The 14,011-nt window shown below is 43.3% G+C and overlaps 1 protein-coding gene across 1 annotated transcript in view; it reads left to right on the top strand.

The window, feature by feature from the left end:
- The first annotated feature begins 771 nt into the window (after positions 1–771).
- ITGAM (integrin subunit alpha M) overlaps positions 772–14,011 on the top strand; it is a 45,453-nt gene continuing 32,213 nt past the window's right edge. The window contains exons 1-5 of the mRNA XM_077760306.1: positions 772–859; positions 1,989–2,097; positions 9,575–9,678; positions 9,989–10,059; positions 10,206–10,323. Of these exons, the coding sequence (XP_077616432.1) occupies positions 832–859; positions 1,989–2,097; positions 9,575–9,678; positions 9,989–10,059; positions 10,206–10,323 (430 nt within the window). The 5' untranslated portion in view covers positions 772–831. The remainder of the gene's footprint in view (positions 860–1,988; positions 2,098–9,574; positions 9,679–9,988; positions 10,060–10,205; positions 10,324–14,011) is intronic.

The raw sequence follows: 14,011 nt of genomic DNA, 5'->3' as shown, positions 1-14,011 counted from the left end.
TTTCTGAAAGTGAAAATTCCTAGACAAAGGATTTGAGGTGTTTTTTTTTTAAAAGCAAAATAATATTCAAAAAGCACTGGGTTTCTCTGTACCTGGATTGTACTTTTTGATGGCTACAAAAGGAGAACAGCTCTGGCTGAAGGGTACTTCGATTTCCTTGGGCAGGAGGGAAGGACATTTTGCAAAGTGTACTTTCAGAGAGACACAGTGTGGCCTCCCACATATGCTTGGTCTGTATTAGTATCAGTTTAGACACATGTTCCAGTAGGCAGACCCTAAGTCTCTTCAGCTTGCTTTTCTTTTTTAAATATATACTTTATTTATTTATTTATTTATTTATTTTATATTTTAGAGAGACAGAGGACGAGTACGAGCAGGGGAGAGGGACAGAGGGAGAAAATCTTAAGCAGGCTTTGAATAAGCAGGCTCCACACTCAGTGGGAACCTGTCACAGGACTTGATCCCACAACCTGGGATCATGACCTGTGCTGAAATCAAGAGTTTGATGGTTAACCAACTGAGCTACCCAGGCAGGCACCCCTGGGTAGGTTGGCTAACCCTAGAAGCAGGTGGTCAAAAAAAGAATACCTTTGGGACAGTGATCTTGTTGGTTTGGGCCAGGATTATGGTTAGGGAGGGAGCACAGGCTGTTTGTAGCCCCAGGAAGAAGGTTGAGCAGGGCTGTGTGCTCACTGAGCCGACGCCCTCTTCCTTTGAATCTCAATAGACTTCTGCCTCCTACTTCTCCTTTTCTGTCTTTCCTGTCTTTGGTGGCTTCCTTGAAGTGGTTCAGTGGTGCATGCAGCCCCCCAGATCCTGCTCCCTCCAGCTATGACTCACAGAATTCTTCTGTTAACAGGTACACTAGGAATTGGGGGGTGGCTCTGAGAGTGAGGAGAAGGGGACATTTTGAGTCTCTGAGTGGAGAGAGGGCACAGAATATCTAGGAGTTAGACTGAAAGAAAACAAAGGGGATTTGGGGAAGGATAAGGGATTTAAGAAGCAAAGAGAAGAACTAGACCAAGATGGAATAATTAGAGAAGCTTAGATGAATAATTAAATTTATAGACAATGTAGTGGGGTTTGGCTGTCCCCTTCACTTTACAGATGAGGAAACTGAGGTACCAGAGTGGTGGAATAATATGCCCAAAGGTCAATATATATTAGATTCTCAGAGTGTTTCTAATTAGATCATCTTACCACCTCCACTTTGCCTACAGTTCTATTTTCCAAGGAACCAGGTGTAAATGTTTGTTGAATGACCAAAATGGTTCAAATGTGTTTTCTTTTATGCCTGTTTTTTGTGGAGAATGAGCCAAATAAAGGGGAAAAAATGCTTTAGAGTTGCATAGGAAGGAGGTTGCCTAATGGAGAGTCTTCAGGAACTTGATTGTTAGGCAAATCAGCAGGGTAGGAACATAGGATGGAACTCAGAGAGGGACTGAATGCACCCCATAATGGTGGTTCTTAGTCCAAGGGCCAGCAAACTGACTTGACTGTGGGCATAAGGCAAGGATTCCCCTACCTGTTTCTGTACTGTGAGCCATAGGTCTCAGGTGAGCATTTGTAATTGATTCATAATAGGCAACACTAACTTTGAATCCCAGTAAGTGACATGTTATCTTCCCGAAAGAATTCCACTTGTCTCATTAGTAAATTTATATTACAAAAAAGCTGTACTCAATTATTATATTTTGAATTTCCTTAATGAAAAATTTGTGGAAAAACATTTTCTCTCTTGTTATATAAGTATTTACCTAATGTACTCTATTTGCCTCTTGACCCACAAAACCTAAAATATTTATTATCTGGCCCTTTATAGAAAAAGTGTGCCAACCTCTGCCTCAGCATAAGAAAGCTGGACCTGGGAGGCATAGATCTCCGTGCTAGGTTGGGTGAATTCTAGCAGTAGATGCGTAGAGCAAGAGTTCAAGTTGCTTTCTTATCTCCTTATCCCCCATGACCTTCACCCTTTCTCTTCCTTCCAGCCTTGACCTTATTATGTCATGGGTTCAACCTGGACACTAAAAATTCAATGCTCTTCCAAGAGAATGCAAGGGGCTTCGGGCAGAGCGTGGTCCAACTTGAGGGATCCCGGTAAGGACCACTTGGAGGTCTCTGTCTTACACTTCAGTTTAACACTTGTAACTTGGGGGCGGAAATCACAGTTTTGTTTTGTTTTTTTTTCTTGATTTACTTACTTTACTTTTAGAACAGTAACAGAGTTCTAAATTCAAAAGATCCTAAAGAGTGTAATAGTAAAAAGTCTCCTCAGCACACACTTCCTCTCCTCATTCCTTAACCAGAAGGTTCCCTGGAAAATGTTTTTTTGTGGGTTCTTCCAGAGTCTATGCTGTGTGTACCTCCACATTCCCTTAACTCCCATTCCCTGCACATTTTGTAGCACACATTATATTCAAACTACAGCCTGCTGCCTATTTTTGTCAATAAATTTTATTGATTCCACCCTCATCCCAACTTGCTATTCATTATTTCTGGCCACTTTGGAGCTACAATGGTAGAATCAAGAGTCTTCAACAGAGAGTATATGGCCTGCAAAGCCTAAAATATTTACCTATATTAAAAAATATGGAAATAGTATTACTTTTCCAGAAAAAGTTTGCTCTATATTGAACTTCACTTTTTTTTTTTTTAACAGAGCTTGGTGATTATACTAGCTAAATGCATAAAAATCCTGCCCATTCCTAAAAAAATTTTTTTTAATGTTTATTTATTTTGAGAGAGAAAGAGCACAAGCAGGGGAGGGGCAGAGAGAAAGGGAGACAGAGAAAGGGAGACACAGAAGCTGAAGCATGCTTCAGGCTCTGGTTAGCACAAGCTTGTTGCAGGGCTTGAACCCACAAACTGAGATCATGACTTGAGCCGAAGTTGGCCATTTAACCAACTGAGTCACCCAGGTGCCCCCTTACTTATTCTTTTTAATTCTTGCATCATATTATATTATTTTGACGTACTATAATTTACATTGATATTAAATTTAAATCTCTTCTTAATAGACATTAGGTTGTTTCCAAATTTTTGTGATGTGAAAACTGCTGTCCTTTTGTACATGTGCAAGTATTTTTGAAAGTAAATTCCTAGAACTAGAATTCTTGGATCAGAGGACATATGTAATGTTAATAGATGTTTCCAGATAACCCTCTGTGGAAGTGAAAACAGTGTACACTTATACCAGAAGTTTATGGAAATACTTACTTCCCCACCCATTTGCCAAACCAATGTGTAGTCAAACGTCTTGCTCTTTGCAAATTGAATAGGTTAGATATGATATCTCAATTTAGTTTTAAATTGCATTTATTTATTTATTTATTTTTTAAATAGTTTATTGTCAAGTTGGTTTCCATATAACACTTAGGACTCATCCCTACAAGTGCCCTCCTCCATGCCCATCACCCTCCTTCCCCTCCCCTCACCCCCCTCAGTTTGTTCTCAGCATTCAAGAGTCTCTCATGGTTTGCCTCCCTCCTCTCCCCCACTATTTCCCCCCCTTCTTCTCTCCCACGGTCCTCCATTAAGTTTCTCCTAATCCTCCTATACATGCAAACATATGATATCTGTCCTTCTTTGCCTGACTTATTTTGCTCAGCATAACACCCTCAAGTTCCATCCATGTTGCTACAAATGGCCAGATTTCATTCTTTCTCATTGCCTTGTAGTATTCCATTGTATAGATAAACCACATCTTCTTGATCCATTCGTCAAGGACCATTGTTTCTTTAGTGATTCTCTGTCTAGTTGATCTATCCATTGCTGTAAGTGGAGTATTAAAGTCCCCTGCAATTATCACAGTCTTATCAATAAGATTGCTTATGATTGTGATTGTTTTATATATTTGGGTGCTCCCAAATTCGGCGTGTAGACATTTATAATTGTTATCTCTTCCTGACGGATAGATCCTGTAATTATTATATAATGTCCTTCTTCATCTCTTGTTACAGTCTTTACTTTAAAGTCCACGTTGTCTGATATAAATATGGCTACTCCAGCTTTCTTTTGATTTCCAGTAGCATGATAGCTAGTTCTCCATCCCCTCACTTTCAATCTGAAGGTGTCCTCTGGTCTAAAATGAGTCTCTTGTAGACAGCAAATAGATGGGTCTTCTTTTTTATTTATTCTGATGCCCTATGTCTTTTTATTGGAGCACTTAGTCCATTTACATTCAGTGTTATTATTGAAAAGTATGGGTTTAGAGTCATTGTGTTATCTGTAGGTTTCATGCTTGTAGTGATGCCTCTGGTACTTTGTGTTCCTTGCAACATTTCCCTCATAGAATCCCCCTTAGGATCTCTTGTAGGGCTGGTTTAGTGGTGATGAATTCCTTCAGTTTTTGTTTGTTTGGGAAAACCTTTATCTCTCCTTCTATTCTGAATGACAGCTTTGCTGGATAAAAGATTCTTGGCTGCATATTTTTCCTGTTCATCACATTGAAGATTTTCTGCCATTCCTTTCTGGCTTGCCAGGTTTCAGTAGATAGATCTGCTACTACCCTGATGTGGTTCCCTTTGTATGTTAGGGCCCTTTTATCTCTAGATGCTTTCAGAATTCTCTCTTTATCCTTGTATTTTGCCAGTTTCACTAAGATATGTCATGCAGAAGATTGATTCAAGTTACATCTGAGGGGAGTACTCTTTGTTCTTGGATTTCAATGTCTGTTCCCTTCCCCAGGTTGGGGAAGTTCTCAGCTATGATTTGTTCAAGTACCCCTTCAGGCCCTTTCTCTCTCTTCTTCTTCTTATGGAATTCCTATGATACACATATTGTTCCATTTGATTACATCACTCAGTTCTCGAATTCTCCTTTCGTACTCCTGGATCAATTTATCTCTCTTTTTCTGGGCTTCCTCTTTTTCCATAATTTCATGTTCTATTTCACCTATTCTCCACTTGCCTCTTCAATATGCACTATGGCTGCCTCTATTTCATTTTGCACCTCATTTACAGCATTTTTGAATTCATCATGATTATTTTTAAGGTCTTTGATCTCTGTAGCAGTGGAGTCTCTGCTGTCTTCTATGTTTTTTTCCAAGCCCAGTGATTAATTTTATGACTATTATTCTAAATTCTTGTTTAGTTCTGTTGCTTATATCTGCTTTGATCAATTCTTTAGCTGTCGCTTCTTCCTCAATTTCTTTTGAAGAGAATTCTTCTGTTTAATCATTTTGGCTAGTTTTCTGTCCCTTGTAAGTTTTAAAAGCTTGTTATGTGCTCTACACCAGCTAGTAGTGCTATATTAAAGGAGGCTCCAGGGCCTGGCCATACTTGAGGTGTTTTTTGGAGCGTGCTACTTGTTCTCTGTTGTTGGGACTTCAGTTATTTTATTTCCCTACTTGTAGTGATGTTTTGGACCCTCCACCAAGTGTTCTTTGGTTTGTTCCTTGAAGTAGCCCTGGAAAGGAAAACAGAAAGACCAACAAACAGGAAAGAAAAACATGCAAATGCCCAAAGAAGTAAAACAAACAAGCAAACAAACAGACAAAAACAGAAATGAAAACAAAAACCAAAAGAGAATCTAAAATCAAAGAGCCACGGGGCGCCTGGGTGGCTTAGTCGGTTAAGCGTCCGACTTTCGCTTAGGTCATGATCTCGCGGTTCGTGGGTTCGAGCCCCGCGTCCGGCTCTGTGCTGACTGCCAGCTCAGAGCCTGGAGCCTGTTTCAGTCTGTGACTCCCTCTCTCTCTGACCCTCCCCTGCTCACGCTGTCTCTCTCTCTCCTAGAAATAAATAAAACATTAAAAAAATTATAAAATCAAAGAGCCAGAAACACCAGCTATAAGTAAAGAACAGAGTGGAAGCGGTGCTGATGGAAGAGCATATACAAAGAGAGAAATCACAGGGGCGGGGAGAAAGAGAAAGCAAACATTGACCTGTCAGAGAGACAAAAAGGCTTAATCCAGAGAGAGAGAATGGAGAATAAGGAATGAGGTGAGGAAAAAGAACAATGATAAAGTTACCCAGAGAAATTATATGGCCTGATTATTCCAGAGAGAGAGAGAGAAAAGAAAGTAAAGAAGGAGGTATAGAACATGCATCAAGAGAATGGACTAAATATATCTGTTTAAGCAAACCAATAGCCAGAGTAACCAGTCTCGAGGAGAGAAGAGATAAGAAGGAGGAAAGGGAGAATATATCCGAATAACAAGAATGACCCAGAGTTAATCCAGGCAATGCTGCAGTGCTGATTCCACAGCGCCCACCCAGCTCGAGTAGATAAGCCGCTACCCAGGGTGGAGGGGCGTGGTTTGGTGTAGGCAGGTCCCGCCTCCACTATGGGGTCGACCCCCATCCCTGAGGCCCCGCCTTGGTGATTGTGGGGAGAAAAATGGCGACCCTCCAGTCTCTTATTTCCAGACCAGTTGTCCCAATTCACTCCTTTGGATCCGTCCTCACTGTGCCGCGGACGCAGACGAGGCGGGCTGTCATGCCCCACTGTCTCTTCTGTCCCACGCTTAGCTGGGTTTTAAGCTCCTACTCCGTGCACGTTAATGTTGCCCCTCGATATGTGCTCTTGCGGCTGTGCTGCAGCACTTCAGGGCAGGGGACTGGTTTCTCCTGCTGCAGACTGCACCCCTGAGGTACCACCGAACCCGGAGGTGACTCCCCTCTTTCCCAGGTATGCGAACAGGGCAGCCGGCCCCAGTCTCAAAAAAAGCCCTGCAGTTAGAGATGGGATGATGGGATCCCTCTCTGTCTCGGTCCGAGGTTTTTCTCTTGTCCAGGTACAGTCCTTCGCTTTCCCAGCTGCTTTTTGTCTTCACTTTCTCTCTCCGCAGAAGGGGGTCCCTCCCCTCCATGCTTCCGCGGCCTGTTTATCTCCCCCAGTTCGCAATCCGCACCTATGGGGCCGTCTGGTTTTCCCATTTTCTCCTGGTAGACTCCGTCTCCTTTCCTCCCAGACTCTTGGGGCTCAGAATCCTTTGGCTTCAGCCCTGCTTTGTTTGAGAGCTTCGGGAAGTACAGATCCCCCTACTTCTCCACCATGTTGGCCCCCTTCCTCTGCATTTATATTTAAATGAAAGATGTATTTCCTTCTCTGTGAACCTTTCTCTTATCTGTTGCCCAATTTTCTATTGTTTTTTCTTATTAATTTGTAGGAATTCTGATGATTTTGAGGAAAGGAGTCTGTGGCATGAGTTGCTAATCTTCCTCTCACCAGTTTACTGCTTGTCCTTTGACTTTGTATGTGGTAGGTTATCACATACAGAAATTTAGAAAAAAGCTTTTGTTCCCTGTAGTTAAGAATCTGTTTCTTGGTTTGCCTTTCTCGCTCCTCTTTTTGTCCCTTCACTCATTGCTTGGTTTCTTAAATTCCACATATGTGTGAAATCATATAGTATTTGTCTTTCTCTGACTGACTTATTTCATTTAGCATGATATTCTCTAACTCCATCCATGTCATTGCAAATGGCAAGATTTCATTCCTTTTTATGACTAGNCTGTGGCATGAGTTGCTAATCTTCCTCTCACCCGTTTACTGCTTGTCCTTTGACTTTGTATGTGGTAGGTTATCACATACAGAAATTTAGAAAAAAGCTTTTGTTCCCTGTAGTTAAGAATCTGTTTCTTGGTTTGCCTTTCTCGCTCCTCTTTTTGTCCCTTCACTCATCGCTTGGTTTCTTAAATTCCACATATGTGTGAAATCATACAGTATTTGTCTTTCTCTGACTGACTTATTTCATTTTCCCTGATATTCTCTAACTCCATCCATGTCATTGCAAATGGCAAGATTTCATTCCTTTTTATGACTAGTCATATTCCATTGTGTATGTGTGTACACACTTATCATCATAGATGCCATATACGACGTATATATGTGATATGTATCATATCATCATCTTTTTTTTTTTAAGTAGCCTCTACACACAGTGTGGGGCTTGAACTCACAACCCAAGATCAAGAGTTGCACACTCCACTGACTGAGTCAGCCAGGCACCCCAATACACCATATCTTCATTTCTTCGTCGTCATCTTCTTCTNTAGTTTCATTCTTCTGCATGCTGCTGTCCAGTTTTCCCAACACCATCTGTTAAAGAGGCTGTCTTTTTTCCATTGGATGTTCTTTCCTGCTTTGTCAAAGATTAGTTGGCTGTATACCTTTGGGTCCAGTTCTGAGTTCTCAATTCTGTTCCATTGGTCTATGTGTCTGTTTTTGTGCCAATCCCATACTGTCTTGATGATGACAGCTTTGTAGTAGAAGCTAAAGTCTGGGATGGTGATACCTCCCATTTTGGGTTTATTCTTCCATATGACTTTTGGCTATTCGGGGTCTTTTGTGGTTCCATACAAATTTTAGGATAGTTTGTTCTAGTTTTGAGAAGTATGCTGCACCATATCTTCTTTATCCACTCATCAGTTGATGGACAATTGGATTGCTTCCATAATTTGGCTATTGTAGATAATGCTGCTATTAACATTGAGGTGCATGTATTCCTTTGAATTAGTGGTTTTGTATTCTTTGGGTGAATACTCAGTAATGCAATTGCTGGGTTGTAGGGTAGTTTTATTTTTCACTTTTTGAGGAAACCCCATACTGTTTTCTAGAGTGGCTGCACCAGTTTGCATCTTACCAACAGTGCGTGAGGGTTCCCCTTTCTCCATATCTTCACCAATACCTCTTGTTTCTTGTGTTTTTTTTATTTTAGCTACTTTGACACGTATAGGGTGATATCTCATTATTTTTTTTAATGTTTATTTATTTTTGAGAGAGAGAGCGCATGTGTGCAAGCAGGGGAGGGACGGAAAGAGGGAGGGAGACAGAGGACCCGAAGTGTGCTGACAACAGAGAGTTCAATGCAGGACTCGAACTCATGAATCACGAGATCATGGCCTGAGCCAAAGTCGGATGCTTAACCAACGGGAGCCACCCAGATTCCCCCAACGTGATACTTCATTGTAGTTTTGATTTGCATTTCCCTGATATCACATACAGAAATTTATTTAAAATGACTGAATTTAAATGGTTGAATTTATGCTTTAAAATTGTTTAAAATTCCAGTATAGTCAACATACAGTGTTATACTAATTTCAGGTGTACAATAGAGGATTCAACAATTTTAAATGACTTGTTGGTTTTGTGTCATTCTTAGAGAGGCCCTTCCCCTTCCCAGATTTAAATCTTGGAAAAAGTTTAAACTTTTCCCATTTTTTTTTCTTTGCTGAGTCGTCCTCCTATTTCTGGGAATTGGGAAATACTTGGAGTTGTCTCTTCTCACTTTCTTTTGGGTGGCAGAACTTCCATGATCTCCTTCTGTCTTCACATGTCATAGTTTTCTCTTGTCCCTATGGCGATCTGTTCTTTTTTTTTTTTTAATGTTTTATTTATTTCTAGGAGAGAGAGAGAGAGAGAGAGAGAGAGAGCGTGAGCAGGAGAGGGTCAGAGAGAGGAAATCACAGACTCTGAAACAGGCTCCAGGCTCCGAGCTGGCAGTCAGCACAGAGCCCGACACGGGGCTCGAACCCATGAACGCGAGATCATGACCTAAGCGAAAGTCGGACGCTTAACCGACTAAGCCACCAAAGCACCCCATATGGCAATCTGTTCTTACCTCTCCCCCCAGGATGGTGGTTGGAGCCCCCCAGGAGATAAAGGCTGCCAACCAAACAGGTGGCCTCTACCAGTGTGACTACAGCACGGGCAAGTGTGAGCCTATCCCCTTGCAGGGTGAGTCACTGCTCCTCCCTGGGATCCAGGGCTAGGGTTCCTGTCCATACACCTGAACTTGCCACACATTCTTTTTGTTCTGAGGGTCTGTGGTTGGGGGCCCAGGCATCCAGCTCATCAACCTCTGTGCTGCATGCAGACTGTACCTCAGATACCCTCAGCCACCCCCTTCATGTTTCATTCCTGTGACTTAGGTTCCCCCTTGATCTGTTGGGTCTGCATGTCTCCCAGGTTAAGGTGACGTCTGTTCACCTTCATATAGCTCATTTTATTTCCCCGAAGGTGACCATGTTTATATATGTCTCCTCAGTGCCCCTGGAGGCGGTGAACATGTCTCTGGGCCTGTCCCTGGCATTTGCCAGCAACCCTTTCCGACTGCTGGTGAGTTGGCCTGGGTCATGGGATTGTCCTGAGGGAAGGAGTCAGGGGCTTATGGCTACTGGGGCTGGCGTCTGTGGAGGGTGGCGGTTCTCAGGTGAAAGGACAGGAAACAGGAACAGCCCCTCCCACCTGCAACCTTTCCGCAGGCCTGTGGCCCCACTGTGCACCAAACTTGTAAGGAGAACACCTATGTGAATGGCTTATGCTTCCTCTTTGGATCCAACCTATGGCAGCAGCCCCAGAGTTTCCCGGAGAGCCTCAGAGGTAGGTGGACTTTGGCAAAGAACACAGATGGGCAGTGTGAGGCCAAGGGCAGGGCTGGGATAGGTGGAGAAGTGGGAGGGAACTGGGTTCCAATAGAGATGGTAGGGAGAGATGCTAGGGTCTTGCACTTTAGGAAAAGTCCTGATCGATCGATCGATCGATCGATCTATCTATCTATGGAAAGTCCTGATATGCCCACTCATCTTTGTGAGATGACGTCCCAACTATTGTTCTTAGAGTAAGTGTCTGAGTCTCCTGATCATAGCCTTTGAGGCTCTGAATGGTGTAGCCTCTTTGGCTTCTCTCTCCCATCTCTTCTACCTCAGCTACTGTGCTCCAGCCACTCTGGCTGCCTTTCTTCTCCAAGAACAACACCAAGCTGTCCATGTCTTAGTGCCTTTGCACTCACTATTCCTTCAGCCTGGAATGTTCTTCCCTCAGATCTCACCTGACAACCCAGTATTGTCAACTCAGCTCAAATGTCACCTCTTCAAAGAGGCCTTTTCCGAGTGGCTCTTCTAATCTTTTCCATCATCACTCCCTACCACATTGTCCTACTTTACCATTTTCATACCTGTATATACCTATTTTACTTGTTTCTTTTCTATCCTTTCTTCTGGAATGTAGGCTTCATGATAGCAAGGATACTACTGTCCAACTTGTTCTTTGCTTTATGCTCTTGCATCTACTGCTGCTTAACAAATTGCCCCTGAACTTAGTGGCTAAAAAAAAAATTATTAATTATATTATAGTTTCTGTGAATCAGGAATCTGGGTGTGGCTTAGCTGGGTGGCTCTTCCTTAGGGTTTTTCATGANGAGAGAGAGAGAGAGAGAGAGAGCGTGAGCAGGAGAGGGTCAGAGAGAGGAAATCACAGACTCTGAAACAGGCTCCAGGCTCCGAGCTGGCAGTCAGCACAGAGCCCGACACGGGGCTCGAACCCATGAACGCGAGATCATGACCTAAGCGAAAGTCGGACGCTTAACCGACTAAGCCACCAAAGCACCCCATATGGCAATCTGTTCTTACCTCTCCCCCCAGGATGGTGGTTGGAGCCCCCCAGGAGATAAAGGCTGCCAACCAAACAGGTGGCCTCTACCAGTGTGACTACAGCACGGGCAAGTGTGAGCCTATCCCCTTGCAGGGTGAGTCACTGCTCCTCCCTGGGATCCAGGGCTAGGGTTCCTGTCCATACACCTGAACTTGCCACACATTCTTTTTGTTCTGAGGGTCTGTGGTTGGGGGCCCAGGCATCCAGCTCATCAACCTCTGTGCTGCATGCAGACTGTACCTCAGATACCCTCAGCCACCCCCTTCATGTTTCATTCCTGTGACTTAGGTTCCCCCTTGATCTGTTGGGTCTGCATGTCTCCCAGGTTAAGGTGACGTCTGTTCACCTTCATATAGCTCATTTTATTTCCCCGAAGGTGACCATGTTTATATATGTCTCCCCAGTCCCCCTGGAGGCGGTGAACATGTCTCTGGGCCTGTCCCTGGCATTTGCCAGCAACCCTTTCCGACTGCTGGTGAGTTGGCCTGGGTCATGGGATTGTCCTGAGGGAAGGAGTCAGGGGCTTATGGCTACTGGGGCTGGCGTCTGTGGAGGGTGGCGGTTCTCAGGTGAAAGGACAGGAAACAGGAACAGCCCCTCCCACCTGCAACCTTTCCGCAGGCCTGTGGCCCCACTGTGCACCAAACCTGTAAGGAGAACACCTATGTGAATGGCTTATGCTTCCTCTTTGGATCCAACCTATGGCAGCAGCCCCAGAGTTTCCCGGAGAGCCTCAGAGGTAGGTGGACTTTGGCAAAGAACACAGATGGGCAGTGTGAGGCCAAGGGCAGGGCTGGGATAGGTGGAGAAGTGGGAGGGAACTGGGTTCCAATAGAGATGGTAGGGAGAGATGCTAGGGTCTTGCACTTTAGGAAAAGTCCTGATCGATCGATCGATCGATCGATCTATCTATCTATGGAAAGTCCTGATATGCCCACTCATCTTTGTGAGATGACGTCCCAACTATTGTTCTTAGAGTAAGTGTCTGAGTCTCCTGATCATAGCCTTTGAGGCTCTGAATGGTGTAGCCTCTTTGGCTTCTCTCTCCCATCTCTTCTACCTCAGCTACTGTGCTCCAGCCACTCTGGCTGCCTTTCTTCTCCAAGAACAACACCAAGCTGTCCATGTCTTAGTGCCTTTGCACTCACTATTCCTTCAGCCTGGAATGTTCTTCCCTCAGATCTCACCTGACAACCCAGTATTGTCAACTCAGCTCAAATGTCACCTCTTCAAAGAGGCCTTTTCCGAGTGGCTCTTCTAATCTTTTCCATCATCACTCCCTACCACATTGTCCTACTTTACCATTTTCATACCTGTATATACCTATTTTACTTGTTTCTTTTCTATCCTTTCTTCTGGAATGTAGGCTTCATGATAGCAAGGATACTACTGTCCAACTTGTTCTTTGCTTTATGCTCTTGCATCTACTGCTGCTTAACAAATTGCCCCTGAACTTAGTGGCTAAAAAAAAAATTATTAATTATATTATAGTTTCTGTGAATCAGGAATCTGGGTGTGGCTTAGCTGGGTGGCTCTTCCTTAGGGTTTTTCATGAGATTGAAGCTAACTTGTGAAACTGGAGCTGTGGTCTCATCTGAATGCTTGACTGAGGAAAGAAGATCTACTTCCAAGCTCATTTACAAGATTGTTGGACTGAAGGTCTCTGTTTTCACTGACTGTTGCTGGAGGCTTCTATTTGTTTGTCACATGGGCTTCCCTATAAAGCAGCTCATAACTGCCCCCCATACAGCAGCTGGCTTCCTCTAGTGTGAGTCAACAAGGGATTAGGGAAGCAAGAGGGAGATAAACACCCAAGGAAGAAATCACTGCATTTTCATCATCTAATCTCAAAAGTAAAAACACATTACTTCCTTCATTTTCTATTCCTTTGAAGTGAGTCAAAAAGTCTTGCTCACACTCAAGAGAAGGGAACTATGCAAGGGTGTTATTTCCAAGAGGTGAGAATCTTGAGGACCATCTTAGTGGCTACCTATTACATTCTTATTCCCCAAACATTTGTTGACTGTAAGAGAGTGACTGACTGACTGAATCTTTTTTTTCTAAACTACTTTTTGCCACTTATTTCTTCAGCTGCTTGCCCTGCATTTTGCTTGTCTTCAAGTTGGTTCTGGAAACAAGGGCAGATATATCTTCCTTTCCTAAATTGTTTTTTTCTCTCAAGCTCTGCTGCTTTGTACTTTCCTCTCAAAAGATAACCTTCTTTCTTCACAAAGGAAATCAAAGTTGCCAGGGATGAACTGTCTCCACTTACCCCTTCTCCTTGAAATTTTGCAGTGGCAACACCCTTGGCAATGTTTCCCTGGTTTTAGAGACAGACCTGTCTCTTCACCTTTCCATGAATCACTCTTCTCTCTGGGTTTTTGAGGCTCTCTCACATCACCAACTTGAAGTCCACACCCTAAATAATTCATTCTCTCTAGGATCTTAAATTTCTCCCCCTCTTCTGAATGTCAACATGCTCATGCTTGTCCATATTTTAAAATCAATCAACTAGCAAAATTAATAGCACTGAAAATATCCTTTCCTCTCCTTGGTCTCCTCTACATCTTGTGCCATTTCTCCTTACCTCAACACCAAACTTCTTGAATGGGTTCTCTCTCCTTGTTTCCATGTCCCC

This window comes from Crocuta crocuta, unplaced genomic scaffold (assembly GCF_008692635.1).
Source record: "Crocuta crocuta isolate KB4526 unplaced genomic scaffold, BGI_CrCroc_1.0 scaffold73, whole genome shotgun sequence".
In the NCBI taxonomy this organism is placed as follows: Eukaryota; Metazoa; Chordata; class Mammalia; order Carnivora; family Hyaenidae; genus Crocuta; species Crocuta crocuta.
The sequence above is the reverse complement of the archived record's forward strand: the minus strand, read 5'-3'. Positions and strand labels throughout refer to the sequence as shown.